The sequence below is a fragment of the Indicator indicator genome, chromosome 1 (assembly GCF_027791375.1).
Source record: "Indicator indicator isolate 239-I01 chromosome 1, UM_Iind_1.1, whole genome shotgun sequence".
Taxonomy (NCBI): domain Eukaryota; kingdom Metazoa; phylum Chordata; class Aves; order Piciformes; family Indicatoridae; genus Indicator; species Indicator indicator.
In genome coordinates, this window is record NC_072010.1 from 70487441 (window position 1) to 70501558 (window position 14118).

General features: G+C 40.4%; 1 protein-coding gene across 1 annotated transcript in view; it reads left to right on the top strand.

Annotated features, from left to right (window-relative positions):
• LONRF2 (LON peptidase N-terminal domain and ring finger 2) overlaps nucleotides 1–13096 on the top strand; it is a 32366-nt gene extending 19270 nt beyond the window's left edge. Inside the window, exons 3-12 of the mRNA XM_054385931.1 lie at nucleotides 515–637; nucleotides 1637–1798; nucleotides 2260–2485; nucleotides 4305–4401; nucleotides 4759–4873; nucleotides 6059–6180; nucleotides 6962–7120; nucleotides 10201–10363; nucleotides 12431–12580; nucleotides 12938–13096. Coding sequence (XP_054241906.1) covers nucleotides 515–637; nucleotides 1637–1798; nucleotides 2260–2485; nucleotides 4305–4401; nucleotides 4759–4873; nucleotides 6059–6180; nucleotides 6962–7120; nucleotides 10201–10363; nucleotides 12431–12580; nucleotides 12938–13096 — 1476 coding nt within the window. The remainder of the gene's footprint in view (nucleotides 1–514; nucleotides 638–1636; nucleotides 1799–2259; nucleotides 2486–4304; nucleotides 4402–4758; nucleotides 4874–6058; nucleotides 6181–6961; nucleotides 7121–10200; nucleotides 10364–12430; nucleotides 12581–12937) is intronic.
• The last annotated feature ends 1022 nt before the right edge of the window (nucleotides 13097–14118 follow it).

Here is a 14118-nt window from a genome sequence, read left to right on the forward strand (position 1 = left end):
AAGAGTGTGGTGGGTTGAAAATTCCCCCCAAACTGAAATTGCCAGATTGGTTCAGATGGAAGCAAATGAAGCTGTATTTACAAGCAAAATTACAATCTAAAATATGAAATGCAATGAATATGTACAAAACATTCAATATTTACAATTTATCAACTACACAAGAACCCCCTGGACAAAACTAGGGGGCTACCAACAGCTTCCCCCTCCCTGCTCTCTTCCTTCCCCCTGTACACGGGACAAGAGAAAGAGCAGAGAGTTGCTGTTAGTACTTAACCACAACAAAGCAACACAGCCGAGGTCAGCAGCAGCTAAGCAAGATCTGTGGAAAATTTTCTGGGCGCAGCCCTAAACTACCACAAAAGGCCTGACTTTTCCTTCAGTCATGTGTGTCAGGGAGGTCATTACCCAAAAAGTGTCTTATTCTTCATCTGGAGAATGATGTGAACTTCCAAGTTTGCCTTGCTCCCACTTCAGAAATGATCTCTAGATTTGTATCTTTCCTTTGTGTGAACAGGGCCATTATGTGAAAGCAAAAGCTCTTTCTGGATTGGAAAGGACTGAGGAAGCATTGAAGGAGTTTCTCTATTGTGTTGCCTTAAATCCTGAATGGAGCTCAATGAAGAAAGAAGCCCAAAAGGTATGAAATACATTTACTGGCCACTTCTTGGCCATAAAGCTGTTCTTACTTCTGCAGCCACATAAAATTTGTGTTATTTCAGGTGACATTAAACAACCAAAGGATAACTTGATTCAGTTAGATTCTCTAATAAACCTTATTAATACTGTGCTGTGCAAGGTGCCTATTTGGTTTGGTTGATGCTTCAGCCAGAGGGATTGCATATTTGTCGATTCCTCTGCAAATCTGTAGGTTTGGCTGCTGTTGTTTATAGAATACACTTGTGGTATATTGGTTGGACTTGTGTACACCTGGATTTCCTAGGCTCAAGGCTAATTTTAGTGCCCACCAGAAAACCACTTTTAAGCAGGAAGTGGCAGAGAGTTGAGAAGGGAGAGCTGCGTGCTGTCCTGTCTTGGAAAAATCCTGCAGTTTCTGTATCAGTTTGTCTCTTATTGGAAGTTAAATGTACTTTATGCTAGCCAGCTGTGGTCATGTTTTTCATGACCATCCATACAGGCAACAGAGATTTGGCCAGGTGCTTGTTGAGGACTGGTGAGAAAGAGAACAGGCGCTACACAGCTTTCAGCTAGGAGTGAAATCTGCTTGAGGATAAAGAAAATACAGAACGGGAGGCAAGCTTAAACACTCCTCTGTTAACTGATCTTGGTAGGAGAGCATAGTATGGAGACTTCTGGAGGGAGGGGTCTGTGGGCCATAGTGGAGATGGGTTGGGGCAGAAGGATGCAACAGACTGCCCCCCACTCTGGGTGCTTGTGGGGAGAAGAAGCCTTTGGGGAAGGAGGTGGGTACCAGAAGAGTACCTTGGGATGTGTCTGTGTTTGTGGTAGGGACTGCTATTCAGGTTCCCTGTGGGCATCGGGGAATGCAGGATGTCCTGGTAGATGCAAGCTTCTTGGCATCCAGAAGCTGTGAAGTCTGTCTCTGTTTATACCAACATAAATGCCCATGTTGTAATTATGATTATTTTTGTCTTTTGTTTTCTCTCTAATTGACTAGATTATGTGTGAGATGTTTTTCCCAGCCTTTGAAAATGTGCATGATAGTCTAACAGCACCTTTCTCCAGTCGAACATCGCATACAAGATTGAAGCCTGCATTTCTGAGTAGCATAAACACACAGTCAGCTGCAGAAGATATCTCTGTTGCTGGGTCCTCAAAGGTAAAGTACAAAGCCTTCAACATAAAAATGCCAAAAGTAACACAAGGACCTGTCAGATCTGTATGACATTGTCTGCACTCATGTAGGCGCTTTCATGGTAAGCCTGTTTTCTCCATTGCTGTTGGATCTCTTGTTGGGTTATACTTCCTCAGAAGAGACTAAAGCCCTTTTTTTCGGAAAACAATTGATGCCTTCATGTGGGGGTCAATTGTATTTGCGGGTGTTTTTTTTTTCCACTCAGAGGTTTAGTATGACAGGAACATGATTTCTAGAGCCAGGAGCTGTAGGGAAGGAAGTTGCTCAATTTTGTGCAACTGGACCGTCCTTTGGCGTGAAGCTTTTTTTCCCTGGCTAAGTTTATTGTAGGGACATGGTCTATTGCTGATGTATACAACTAATAAAAAAAAATTAAAAGCAAAATTGTTTCCTATTATATCTGTTCTTATTTTTTTTTTTTTCAGGATACTGTGTTCAGGTTAACAAAAACCCCATCCCAAGAATCTGATGTGTTTAGAAGCACTGATTCTCCTGTTTCCCATCATGTTCTGGATCTCTATTTTGAAGACAACAAGAAGTCTTTGGGAGCTATTCTCTCCAGTTTACCTGGGGTTGGCTTAAAAAGAAAACTGTCCAGTGATATGAGGGATTTACAAAGTATGGATGTCCCAAATAAGATTCCTAAAAAAGGTTTGTGTTGAGGTTTAAGAAAGGGATTTCTTTTGCGCATACTGAAAAATTATAAACTTTTTTCCTTCCCTCTTTTTATAGGTGTCAGTGAAACATTCCCTACAGGGATTGGAATAATACTTTATTGTCTGGTGTGTCTGTTTCTGCTATAACAGCTTATTTACCTTACACAAGAGCAGTTTCAGCTCATTCAATGAACTCTGTGTTTTTCTCTCTCAAATGGGCCATTTCAAATTTGTAATCCACTAATAGCTTAGTATTTGTCTTACTGGAGCTATTTCCTTTTTCTTGGTCTCAGAGGTATAGCTGAACTTCATTGTCTTTCTATATGAAGGAGAGATGCAGTAATCCTGGAAACTAATCTTTAACTGGCATCAGAAACAGTCACATGCAACTTTACATGAAATTTTCCAAGCAAACAAAGAAGCCTTTTGAAGGGTAATAAGCCTCCCCAGTTTTCTGTCACTTGATAGCTGTACTTACAATTGGTATGCTTCTCAAGCTTCTAACAAAGACCTCCAAAGTGGTTTTAATACTGCAACACAAAAAGCCTGAAGGAAATGTATTGCACTGAGTAGTGAATAACTGGTTAAAAGGGATTTTGAAAATGCTACTACAGTAGTGTGCATTTTTTCCCCTTAAGGAAAAAAGAAACAACCCACACTTTCCTGACAAATGGAACTTCTGCCTTGAAATATTAAAATCTTCAAGTGCTACTTGTCTGTTTCCCACCTCTGCAAGTGATCAAGGTATGGCCAATCTCATTGATCACTCTGCTGTGGGGGAAAAACCCTGTACTTGCTTGTGAGGTGCAGACTCAGTAAATAGATTGTGAAATCTGAGCCGTCTGTATGTTCACAGCAAAGGCCAGAGACCATGTTTTGCCCACAACCATTAATTTCTGGTCTGTGCTGGATCCTCATGCCATGTTACTATTTGCAGAAATAACACAGTTAGGTTGTTAGTATTACTAAATGCTAACATGAGAGATATAGGTTAAAAATCATGCTGTTTTTCTGTGTAGGCCGCTGTCCTCTTCCCCGCCACGTCTGTGCTCAAGATAAATGAGATGCCAAGCATAAGTTATTCTTTAACAAAAACATCCTAGTGTTTTAACTCCATGTGAAAAAAAAGCTGAGCCTTTTTTAAATTTATTTTTCAAACAGTCAAGAATTTAGTTAATGAAAAGTATGTGGAGGCAGCATTCATGGCTCTGCTGCAACTCATCACTGAGCCATAAAGATGTGGATTATAAAAGAAGTTACAGAATCTTGAGAAGCTTGAGCTGATAGCTCTTGAGGTAAAACACTGCTGCTGCTGTGGAGTTTGAAGCCCATACTCTTCAAATGTGTAAACTACATCACCCCCCAAAAACCAAGATCAGAAATCTATAATAAACTGCTGAGAAATCTATAATAAACACTGATGAAATAGTTTGGCTATGTGTAAACAAATTAAATTCTGGACCTAATGTACTCTCAAACATCTGGCGTGGCTGATGTGGGAGTGGTGATGGTGGTGGAAAAGCAGTAGAAGAGTATTTTAAAAATTAGACTTAAAAAAAGCCCCAACCAACTGTTTTTGGAGAAGCAAATCATGGGTATTCTCCTTTAAAATGCTTTCTCTGGCCATGGACATTATCCTCTGCACTCCAAAACATTTCCTGCCAGTAAGTCTGAAACTTCAATGAAAAAAAATTATGTTTGTTTGGAACAAAATTTCAAAAAAGAAAAGAGATTATTTAGGTTCTTTATGGAAAACCAACTTAAATGGCATCTGAAATGGCAGTAATGCTTAAATCGTCTTCTTAACTATCTAGATGCAGATGTTTTATCTGAAAACACCACTGTCACATCAAGTGAAATACCAACAACCCTGGTGGATGCATCGGACTTTGAGTGTTCCCTGTGCATGAGGTATGACTACATTGACCTGGCATGAAGCTTTCTGGCTTGTGAGAAGAGTTTTTATGGTGTCAGAAGGGAAACTTGCCAGACAATGTCTGTGTAATTTCTGTGTTCCTTCTTGCTGAGTCTTGCATGTGGTGTCTGTGTGTTCGTCTCTATTATGCGTGGTATTCTCCATCGTTTACTACTTCTAAAAATGAAAAGCTTTTTTTTTTTTAATATCCTTAAATAACGCTGCCACCTATGATTTACACAAAAGCAGGAATGGAAGAAATGGCTGGATGTAGTCACTCCTTTCTACAGTTTTGGAATCTATGGTGTTCGTGTTGGCAGCTTAGCTTTTCTGTTCCTTGTTTTCCTGTTCAGGTTGTTCTACGAGCCTGTTACCACTCCCTGTGGACACACCTTTTGCCTCAAATGCCTTGAGCGTTGCCTTGACCATAATCCGCATTGCCCACTCTGCAAAGAAAAGCTGTCAGAAGTAAGTATGGCCTTGCCCCAATTAACAAAAATGCATAAAGCTGTATTCTTCTGAAAGCATCTGTGTGGAGGTTTTCTATGCTCTACACTGAAACTACATCAAAAGCAGCATGGCCAGCAGGTCAAGGGAGGGGATTCTCCTCTCTGCTCTGCTCTAGAGAGACCCTGCCCAGAGTATTGTGTCCAGGTCTTGAGCCCTCAACGCGGGAAAGACATGGACCTATTGGAACAGGTTCAGAGGGCCACAAAAACCAGTCAGAGGGCTGTAACACCTTTCCTGTGAAGAAAGGCTGAGAGAATTAAGGTTGTTCATGAAGCCTGGAGAAGAGAAGGCTCCAGGATACCATATTGTGGCCTTTCAATACTTAACAGAGGCCTCTAAGAAGATGGGGACAGTCTTTAGCAGGACATGTTGGCAACAGGACAAGTGATGATAGTTTTAAAAAGAAAGAAGGTAGGTTAGGCTGCATAGAAGTAAGGAAATTTTTAAAATGAGGGTGGTGAAACACTGACACTGGTTGCACAGTTAAGTGCTGGATGCTCCATCCTTGGAAACATTCAAAGTCAGATTGGACAGAGCTCTGAGCAGCCTGATCTAGTTAAAAATAACCCTCTTCACTGCAGGGGGAGTTGGACTAGATGACTTTTACAGGTCCTTTTCAACCCAAACTATTCTGTGATTCTATGAAACCAGAACAGCACAGTAGTACACACAGCATCAAGCTGTGCACAGACCTCATTTGCTCCAGAATATGCTTTGTCATTCTTTGTGAGAGAAGTGGGGCTTGCTCATACCACGTCTCCAGTTTTTGTGTCTACCTGCAGTGAACAAGGAGTTGTTGCTCCTTGGTCAACACTTCTGCTCCAGCAGGCATAATATGTCTTGTACTTGGAGTACTTCTTGCCAGTAACCTGGCAGCTCTAGGTGAAAAGTGAGGAGGGATTGCTTCTTCTTGCTGGTATTACAACTTCTACCAGAAATAGGACAAGGAGTCACAGTTAAATAGGCACTGGATTGAGCTGTGTATCCTAAACTGGAAGCCTTGGTGCCTGAAAGCAGACAAGGAGGAGGAATTGGTACAGTCCTGACTAATGTGCTGTTTGGCCTTAGGAGAGGGATGGGTTGGTAGGAAGAGGTATTGCCTGTCTTCTCTTTACCAGACTTAAGAGTTGACTCTTCTTGCAGTTTCTGGCAAGCAGAACTTACAAGAAGACCGTCCTCACGGAAGAATTGATAGTCCGTTACTTGCCAGAGGAATTATCTGAAAGGAAGAAAGTTTATGAGGAAGAAATTAAGGAATTGTCAAAGTAGGCTTCCTTTTTACTACTGACAGCTGTTACAAAAATGTGTTTTTCAATATAAATTACTGAAGAAACTTCATGTGCTAATGAAAATGTGTAAAATGAATGAATTTGTGAATGAACCTGCCAGATGTTTCATACTTTTGACACGTTAGTGGCAGATAAACAAATAGAAATATGCTCAGATGGTAGAGATGCACAATATTCTTAAAATAAAGATAATTGCTTTTTTCTTCTGAAACAATGTGATAGCTTTAGAAGTTATAATAGGCACTTTCAAGGAGTAGAATTCAATGTATAAATGGGTTGCACTTCATGCTGGGAGACGTTCAAGGATCCAGTTTTGTAAGTGACTCAAGAATCTTGCACTGCAACTCATTAGAAAAGAACACAAAACATGCAATAAGCCTGATAAGTTAAGTAGGCTTCTTCAGAATTAACGGACTTTACTGAGCTTGGGAGTTCTCTACCATCTTGCTTTGAGCGTGGCTAGTTCTTAGGTACTATATTACTATAAGAAGTTATCACCAAGATCTTGCCACATGTGTTTAAGCTAAATGTATTGATAAGTTTTGGGAAACTGGGATTGTTCTCTTAATGTGTTAAAGTCCTGAAATGTGTTTGTCTTGTAAAACTGACAAACCTTGACCACATACGTGTTTATGGAGAAGGAATCTAAGGAAACTACTTGAGTCAGTGTCGTATTAGAGGGTTTGTGCTGAACATAGCAGATTTTAACCATTATCTTATGGCAAACATTTTTTATTTTTATATAATTATCTTACAGTTTGAATAAAGATGTTCCCATCTTCGTATGTACCATGGCCTTCCCTACCATCCCTTGCCCACTCCATGTCTTTGAACCTCGTTACCGTCTAATGATAAGAAGATGCATGGAAACTGGTACCAAGCAATTTGGCATGTGCTTAGCTGATGAATTGAAAGGGTAAGGAGATGAGCTGAGAGTGTTCTGTTGTTATAGCAGCTGTTGTGATGCTAATGGAGTGCTGCAGCACAGTATACTTGTCTCCCCAAACCGCTACAGTTCTTCCAGTCCTGTATGAACTAATGCTGAAGATTCTGGCTTTTTAGTTTTCTGTCTTAAACATTTCTTTTGACACAAAGATTTAATTTCTATTGCTCCCCTGTTGGATGGATAGCAAGAATACAAATCCTCCTGCTACTACAGGCTCCAGAAATAGCACTTAATTGTCTATGTGGTTGGGAAGCTTTCTAGCCTGTTTGTTCTAGTGGAAGCTGTCTGTCTGGATAAGATTGCTCCTCTGTCTACTCAGTTTTAAAAATAAAAGGTAATATAAAAAGAAAAAAAATAATTCAAACCATCTGTAGCTTTACTGCATAGGTGCTATCATTTGAATGAGACAAAGTATACCCTTGGCTGAAAGTTTGTTTTGCTGCTGAATGTCAAATTTTTGTTTGTCTTTACTGCTGTGTTGCAATGTCTAGACTATCTGCAGTGAGTGGTTTACACTATCTTTCTGTATGATCTTTAATTCATTTTTGTGAATTCCGACACTGGTGTGTTTTTAGTTCCATATGTAGGGATTGACTACATGATCTTTAAAGCTCCCTTGCACCCAAACTATTCTGTGGTTCTATGAAAACCTTCAGGTTTTTAAGTCCTTTTATAGATAATAATTTTTTTGAATGAAGGGGATGATAAAAAGATGGTTATGGGGGAAAAAAAGTGAAGCAGTCTTAAGAGAGGTCTACCTCGTGAGTTCTAATAGATAGTTTATGACTTCAGAAGATAGATTGGCGTGGGTGTTGAATGGATGATGAGAGCATGGGAATTTTTAAGAACACGTTATATGGGTGTTCTCAGGAGCAGCATTTTTGAGGTAATCATCACTGGATCTGAGAGGAGGGTAGTCATACCAGGATTTGGCAGCCTTTCCCTGTACAGTTCAGGTTTGGTTGTTTTTTTTTTTTTTTTTTTTCCTTCCAGACTGGACAGTAAGGTGGTGGTAAGAATACAGGAGATGCTACAGCTTCCCAGTCAACTGTGACAGTGCTTCATGCCATCTGGCATGCTGTCAGTGCTGCACTCAGTGGAGATCAGACTCCAGCAACAGCTTATGCTCCACAGTCCCTTCCAGGCCTGTTACCAATTTTCTAGAAGCAAATACTTGTAATAGTGAGGATAAAATGACCCTAGGACATCAGTGATAACTTTCCTTACATCTGTGGAGGCTTGTGGAAAAGCCAGACTTATTTGGAGACAGGTCTAATACAGAGTGCCAAGGGGCTATAATTCCAAAACCACAAGAATTAGTTTATTTGATAGTGTCATAAAGGGTATTTAAAAATGCCACAAGAATGGTTAGATTTTTATGTTCTATCTGTTTTGAGTTACTAAAATAATTAATTTTTTAAAGCATGATACTTTAAATCAAACACTCAAGTGCAGGAAGCTTTCATCTGTAGACACCTGGCAGATTGTTGTAGCTTCTTACACAAGCAAAGTTCTTTTGTTTATTCAAAATTGCAAAATCAGCTGGGAATACAAAAAGTGGGGAAACTTGTTTTGCCTCATCTACTAAAACATAGATGCATACCTCCCTTGAGGAACACCATGGCAAGACATGTGCAATTAATTATCTTCCTCTGTTTTGTTTCTCCATTATAGTTAAAACTGGGAGAAGAATATAGAATTTTAGTGGGTCAGTATGCTCTATACTCATCCCTAGATACTTTTTTGTCTCTGATTAAAGTGACTGTCTATCCAGAAGTAACTTCCCAAAGAATGAGAATAAAGGAAAAATAAATCCCTTTATTTGTAGATTAATTTCTAAATTCTCTATAAAAGCCATTAAAACAATTAATTTTAAAACTGCTATGTAGTTACTTTAACAGTGTTCAGCTTAATATTGACATAATAAACTCACTTTTCATGATCCCACTGGTAGAGCCACAGGGCATATCTGTGTCCAGATGTACTCTTCATGCTCTTCCTCAGTTTGTACCTTGGCCAGGAGAAAAGAGTTGTTCAGTGGTGAGCTTTTTTTTTTTTAACTTTTTTCCTCTGAAGCCTAAGGTTTCTGTTCAGAGTAGAAGCACAAGTTATTTTCCCATAGTGTCACTGTTTCTTCATTACCCCAGTGTAAGAAATGGCTAAGCCCTAGTAAAACAAATGTTTCTCTGGCAAAATATTTATTGGACCCTGCAGGGATTTGTTACCTTGAGATGAGACTAGATAGAGTACATTCTCCTGCTTAGCAGTAGGCTGAGGTGCACATGGTGGCAGATCAACATATCATGGTGAAGAGTCATTGTGCCATCAGCCTGTCTAGTGAACTCACTACAGCACAAATATAGTGTAGGTAAGCCTGATAATTTAAAGTAAAAAATTGTTGCATGCTTGTTTCCAAGGTGTCATTAAAACCTAAGCCTACTTAAAGTATAGCAGATAAAAATGTGCTTTTGTAGAAAGAGTATTATGGGTTTGTTTTGTAGGTTTTGGGGTATGTTTTTTGGGGGGGAGAGTGGGGGTGTTTTGGTTTTTGTTTTGTTTTATTGTTTTGCTTTTTTAACTTAAAGGAAACAAGTGCAAGAAAAATCTTGCCATAGAGAAGCTTTTTCCTTCTAAAAGCTATAATGCTCTGCTTACACCTCAGAGTAGGGGGATAGCCCTCCCAGCTCTGCATTTGTTCCTCAGTTTCTTGATTTCCTTATGGTATTTTTACCCATCTTGTTTTCTTTGCAAACCAAATGAATTTGCCATCAGCAGCTGGCAACCCCCCGCATGAAACACACTTCATTTAGTTTCCTGTCCCTTCCTGACCCTGCTGTCCTGCAAATATACTCTGAAAATGCTGCTGCCCTGGATCTCTGAGAGAAGGCAGAAAGGGTGGGGGTTGTGTGGCTTATGTAAATAAGCAGAAATGTATTGTCACCAAAGCAGGATCCTCTTTCAAATATGAAGTGAATTAGGCCCAGTATTTGTCCTAATGTGTATAAACACTTGTTGATGACTTCCACTTTTATGCCCTTCTGTCATTTCAGATTTGCAGATCATGGCTGTATATTAGAGATCAGGGACGTAAAGTTTTTTCCTGATGGGCGCTCAGTTGTTGATACAGTTGGTGTCCGTCGTTTTAGGGTCTTAAGCCATGGCCAGCGAGATGGATATAACACAGCAAACATCGAGTATCTTGAAGATAAAAAGGTGATCTATGGTGCAAAGTTATTCATACCCATGTATTGCTGGATTCACTTCAATAGCCTTTCCTTGTTGCATTTCAAGCTAGCTGTGCATTATTTTAAAACCAATATCATTATAAATACTAAAGCTCTATTTTTTAAAACCATGGAACAATCTTTATCTCTTCCTTCCCTTTCTTCCTTTTTTGCCCTTATTATTATCTCTGCTTAAGTGTTGCGCTCCCTTCACGGATAGCTTCTAAGACTCAGGTGCTGACATCAGTTTTGATGTATAGATGAGGTCAGAGTAGTATTTAAAACTGATAGGGACTTGAAACCCTCATAAGAGCACATGCTCTTGTTTGAGAACTGGCCACTCTCTTGCATTGAACAGACGATTAACGGACTTCATGTGACCTCCAGTCTCTCATACATAGGACAGGTCCTCAACCAAATGTGTAAGTCCCCTCAGAAAATGAGATCTTAATGACATGTAGTTAACTATGCCTCTACAAGCATCTGTCAGAGCTGGCTAAGAGCAGAGAATTGCAAGGAGAGGACTGGTTTTTAAAAACAAGTCCTCTTCTGAAACCTGCATCAAGTGAGGTGCTTGTGATGCGTGTTGGCCAAAGGGTGAATTTTTGGCCATGCTTAATGATGGATCATCTTAATGATGGATCATCTTCAGAGCATGTTTGTAAAACCCTGATCTCTCTTAGTGTTGAGGTAGTAGTAATCTCCTGCCAACTGATCAAGCCGAGCGTGGTCATAAAGCTTTTCAGCACACTGTCACAGTTGAAGTGCAAGTCTGCAAAGGACTTTTCTCACCTGTGCAGATTGTTTACCAGTGAAGGAAAGGCAGAAGGTGTGCAAGTGCCTCCCCCTGTAAATGGTCAGTGAGGGTTCTGCTGTGTGTAAATCTCCAATGAAGGGTGGTGAAACGCAGGTATTGTTTGTAGAGGTTGCCAGAGACCTACCACTTCATAGAGATTTACCTTGTTTCACTTGAGAGGCTGACATCTGTGTCCAGCACCCTACATTCACATACTATGTGGGGGGTAAGAAATCAGTCCAAAGCTGGCTATTTTATCCACTCTGTCTCAGATATCTACCTTAAGATGCAATTAATTCCCCTCTAAGAGCTGTTTCTCCTTGACTGCAGGGGGGGTCCAGAACAGCTCAGATGCACATCTGAGTAGCACAGGTGAATCACACAGTGGTGTGTACAACTTTCAGGGAAAAAATCCAAACAACTCCAAACAAACATCCCCACTTGCCACCCCCCCCGAAAAAAAAACCCAACCAAAAAACCAACAACCCAGAAACTAAACCCCAAACCACAAAAAACCCAAACAACCAAAAAAAACCCCAAAAAAACCCCCAAAAAACCAAACCCCCCAAGCCAAACCAAGCACTCATCCCCTCCAAACACACAACCAGATCACCAATTGCAGTAGTTTTTGCTTATGCTTTTTTCTTTTCCCTAATGGCTAATAGGCAGGCCTGTGCAACTAAAACACTCTTTGCCTTAGTAAGGTTTTTTGTTTGTTTGTTTGTTTTTTTTAATGGCTGTTCCTGGTATTGGGAAAGCATCCACTTTTTCTGCTTCCTGCCTGCTTGGGTGTCTGCCCTCCTCTTCCTTGGCTGTCCTACCATGGCCTTAATACTTCTATAAAATACTGCTGGTCTCTAAGTACCATAGACCCCCTGTCTCTGTGCTCAGTGGCAGTGGCTTTTGTTTTGGCAGATGATTTAACAATGTTTAGAGGCCTCTCTGTTGACAGGGACTCAGGGTTTGAGATGGTTAATATGTCTCAGGGTTAGAGAGCAGATTCTTTGCACCAGTGTTTAGGAAAGGATATTTACAAGGCAGTATCTGCTCCAAGAAATGTTTCTTCAGAGCATCTAAGGGAGGGTAAAGAGGCTCCTGCATCACCGGTTTGAAATTTGAGACTTGGTTACAGTTTGCTTAGATAAGGACAGCTGAACAACTGTAGTCACTGCATTATTTTGCTTCGCTTGCTTCTGGAGAAGCGTGTAGACTCCACGGTATCAAATCTGGTTTGTTCCATCTTCCTTCTTTAACAATAAGGTTGAAGGACCGGAATATGAAGAACTTGTCCGCCTTCATGATTCAGTTTACGATCAAGCCGTTGCCTGGTTTACTTCTCTTAAAGACAATATGAAAGTGCAAATTCTCAATCATTTTGGGTCCATGCCAGGAAAAGAACCAGAGCCACAGGTAATAAAACCTTCCTACCTAGCAGCCTTATTCTATACAGAATTATTACACAAGACCATTTTATGGCAGGTTTTTGCATAGTTTTGTACATTCCTAAATTCTTGTTTACCCAATTTCTGTCTATCAGCATGAAAAATGGAAAACAATCAATAGAAAACAACACATCAGTGTAAGTTGATATCTGAACAGAGAAGTCTTAATGGTGTATATAGACAAGGAGAGCACCTAAAATTAAGTGTTTAGTTGTTGCTTGAACAGTTTAGTGTCAACTTTCTTAGCAAACAGAAGGTGGGAAGGAAGGTGATGTTTTTGATGGATGATGAATACGTGATTGCATGTCTTTCCGTCTTTTTGCAGAGCAACCCCAGTGGTCCTGCCTGGTACTGGTGGCTCTTGGCAGTGTTGCCTCTGGAAAATAGAGCTCAGCTGGCTATATTGGCTATGACCTCCCTTAAAGATCGTCTTATTGCCATCAGACGTGTACTGATATTTGTGACTCGCAAAAGACCCAGATAACATGGACTTCAGTAGTGAGTGGGCTCCGAAAACATCTCACAATAGGTTGTTATGGCGGAGAGCAAAGGGGGAGGGATTGGGGTTTTTTTTGTTCGGGGTTTTTGATTTTTGTTTTTAAGATTCCTTCAAAAGGAACAGCCCTTTCTGACTGTGTCCAGCATCCACTGATTGCATCAGTTTTTTATCCTGGGTATTCACCAAACCGTGCACTCTCTCCTGTTTTCCTGGTGAAATCTGAGCCTCTACAAAGCTGTGCTACAATTAGAGTGTATCTGATGTGGATAATTGCTTCAAAGTGCTACAACCGAGTTGCTGTTTCTAGTTGGCAAGAGTTAAGTACTAGAGTAGCACCGTTGACCTGCACGCGATTCAGATTTCCACTTGGTAGGAAAAGGAAACTGGACAGTGGATTGAAGAGGTGTTTCCTAGCCTTTCTTGAAGTAATGAACAGAAGAGGAGTTATTCTGCCTGGCAGAAGTATGCATGAAGACTATAACCAACAGTACACTCTGTTAGTGAATCAGTAGGCAGTCTGTAACACACCCACATCTCTCCCTCTTCAGCAAATAGAAATCTGTGAGGAAAAAAGTAAGCCATTTGTGGTCAAGGCATCTGAAGATGTTTAACTGAACGAATAATAGCTACTGAGTAAGTACATTATTTAGTAGCCTTAGGTAATCCCTTGTGTTGTGATTTATGTGTTGTAGCAAATAGAGTATGTACAAAATGTTTGGAAAGGTGTACTTTGGTTTGTTTGAAAAGAAAAATCAAAGTAATCTTAGCTGGTCTTACCACTAAATTAAAATCAAATCGGCTCCCTAAAGTATGATAAATGCTGCTGTGAAATAATGATTTCACCCCAAGTATGAAGGTGTGCTGCAGTTTGCTGTGAACACCTGCTCTGTGAGTGGGACCAGCCAGGACAAAACATGGGGAGGTTTCCATCTCCCTTCTGCCTGCAGTGTCATGCTAACCTCCCATCACAGTGGGGTGATCTCTGCTGAACGTGATGTAAACCAAAA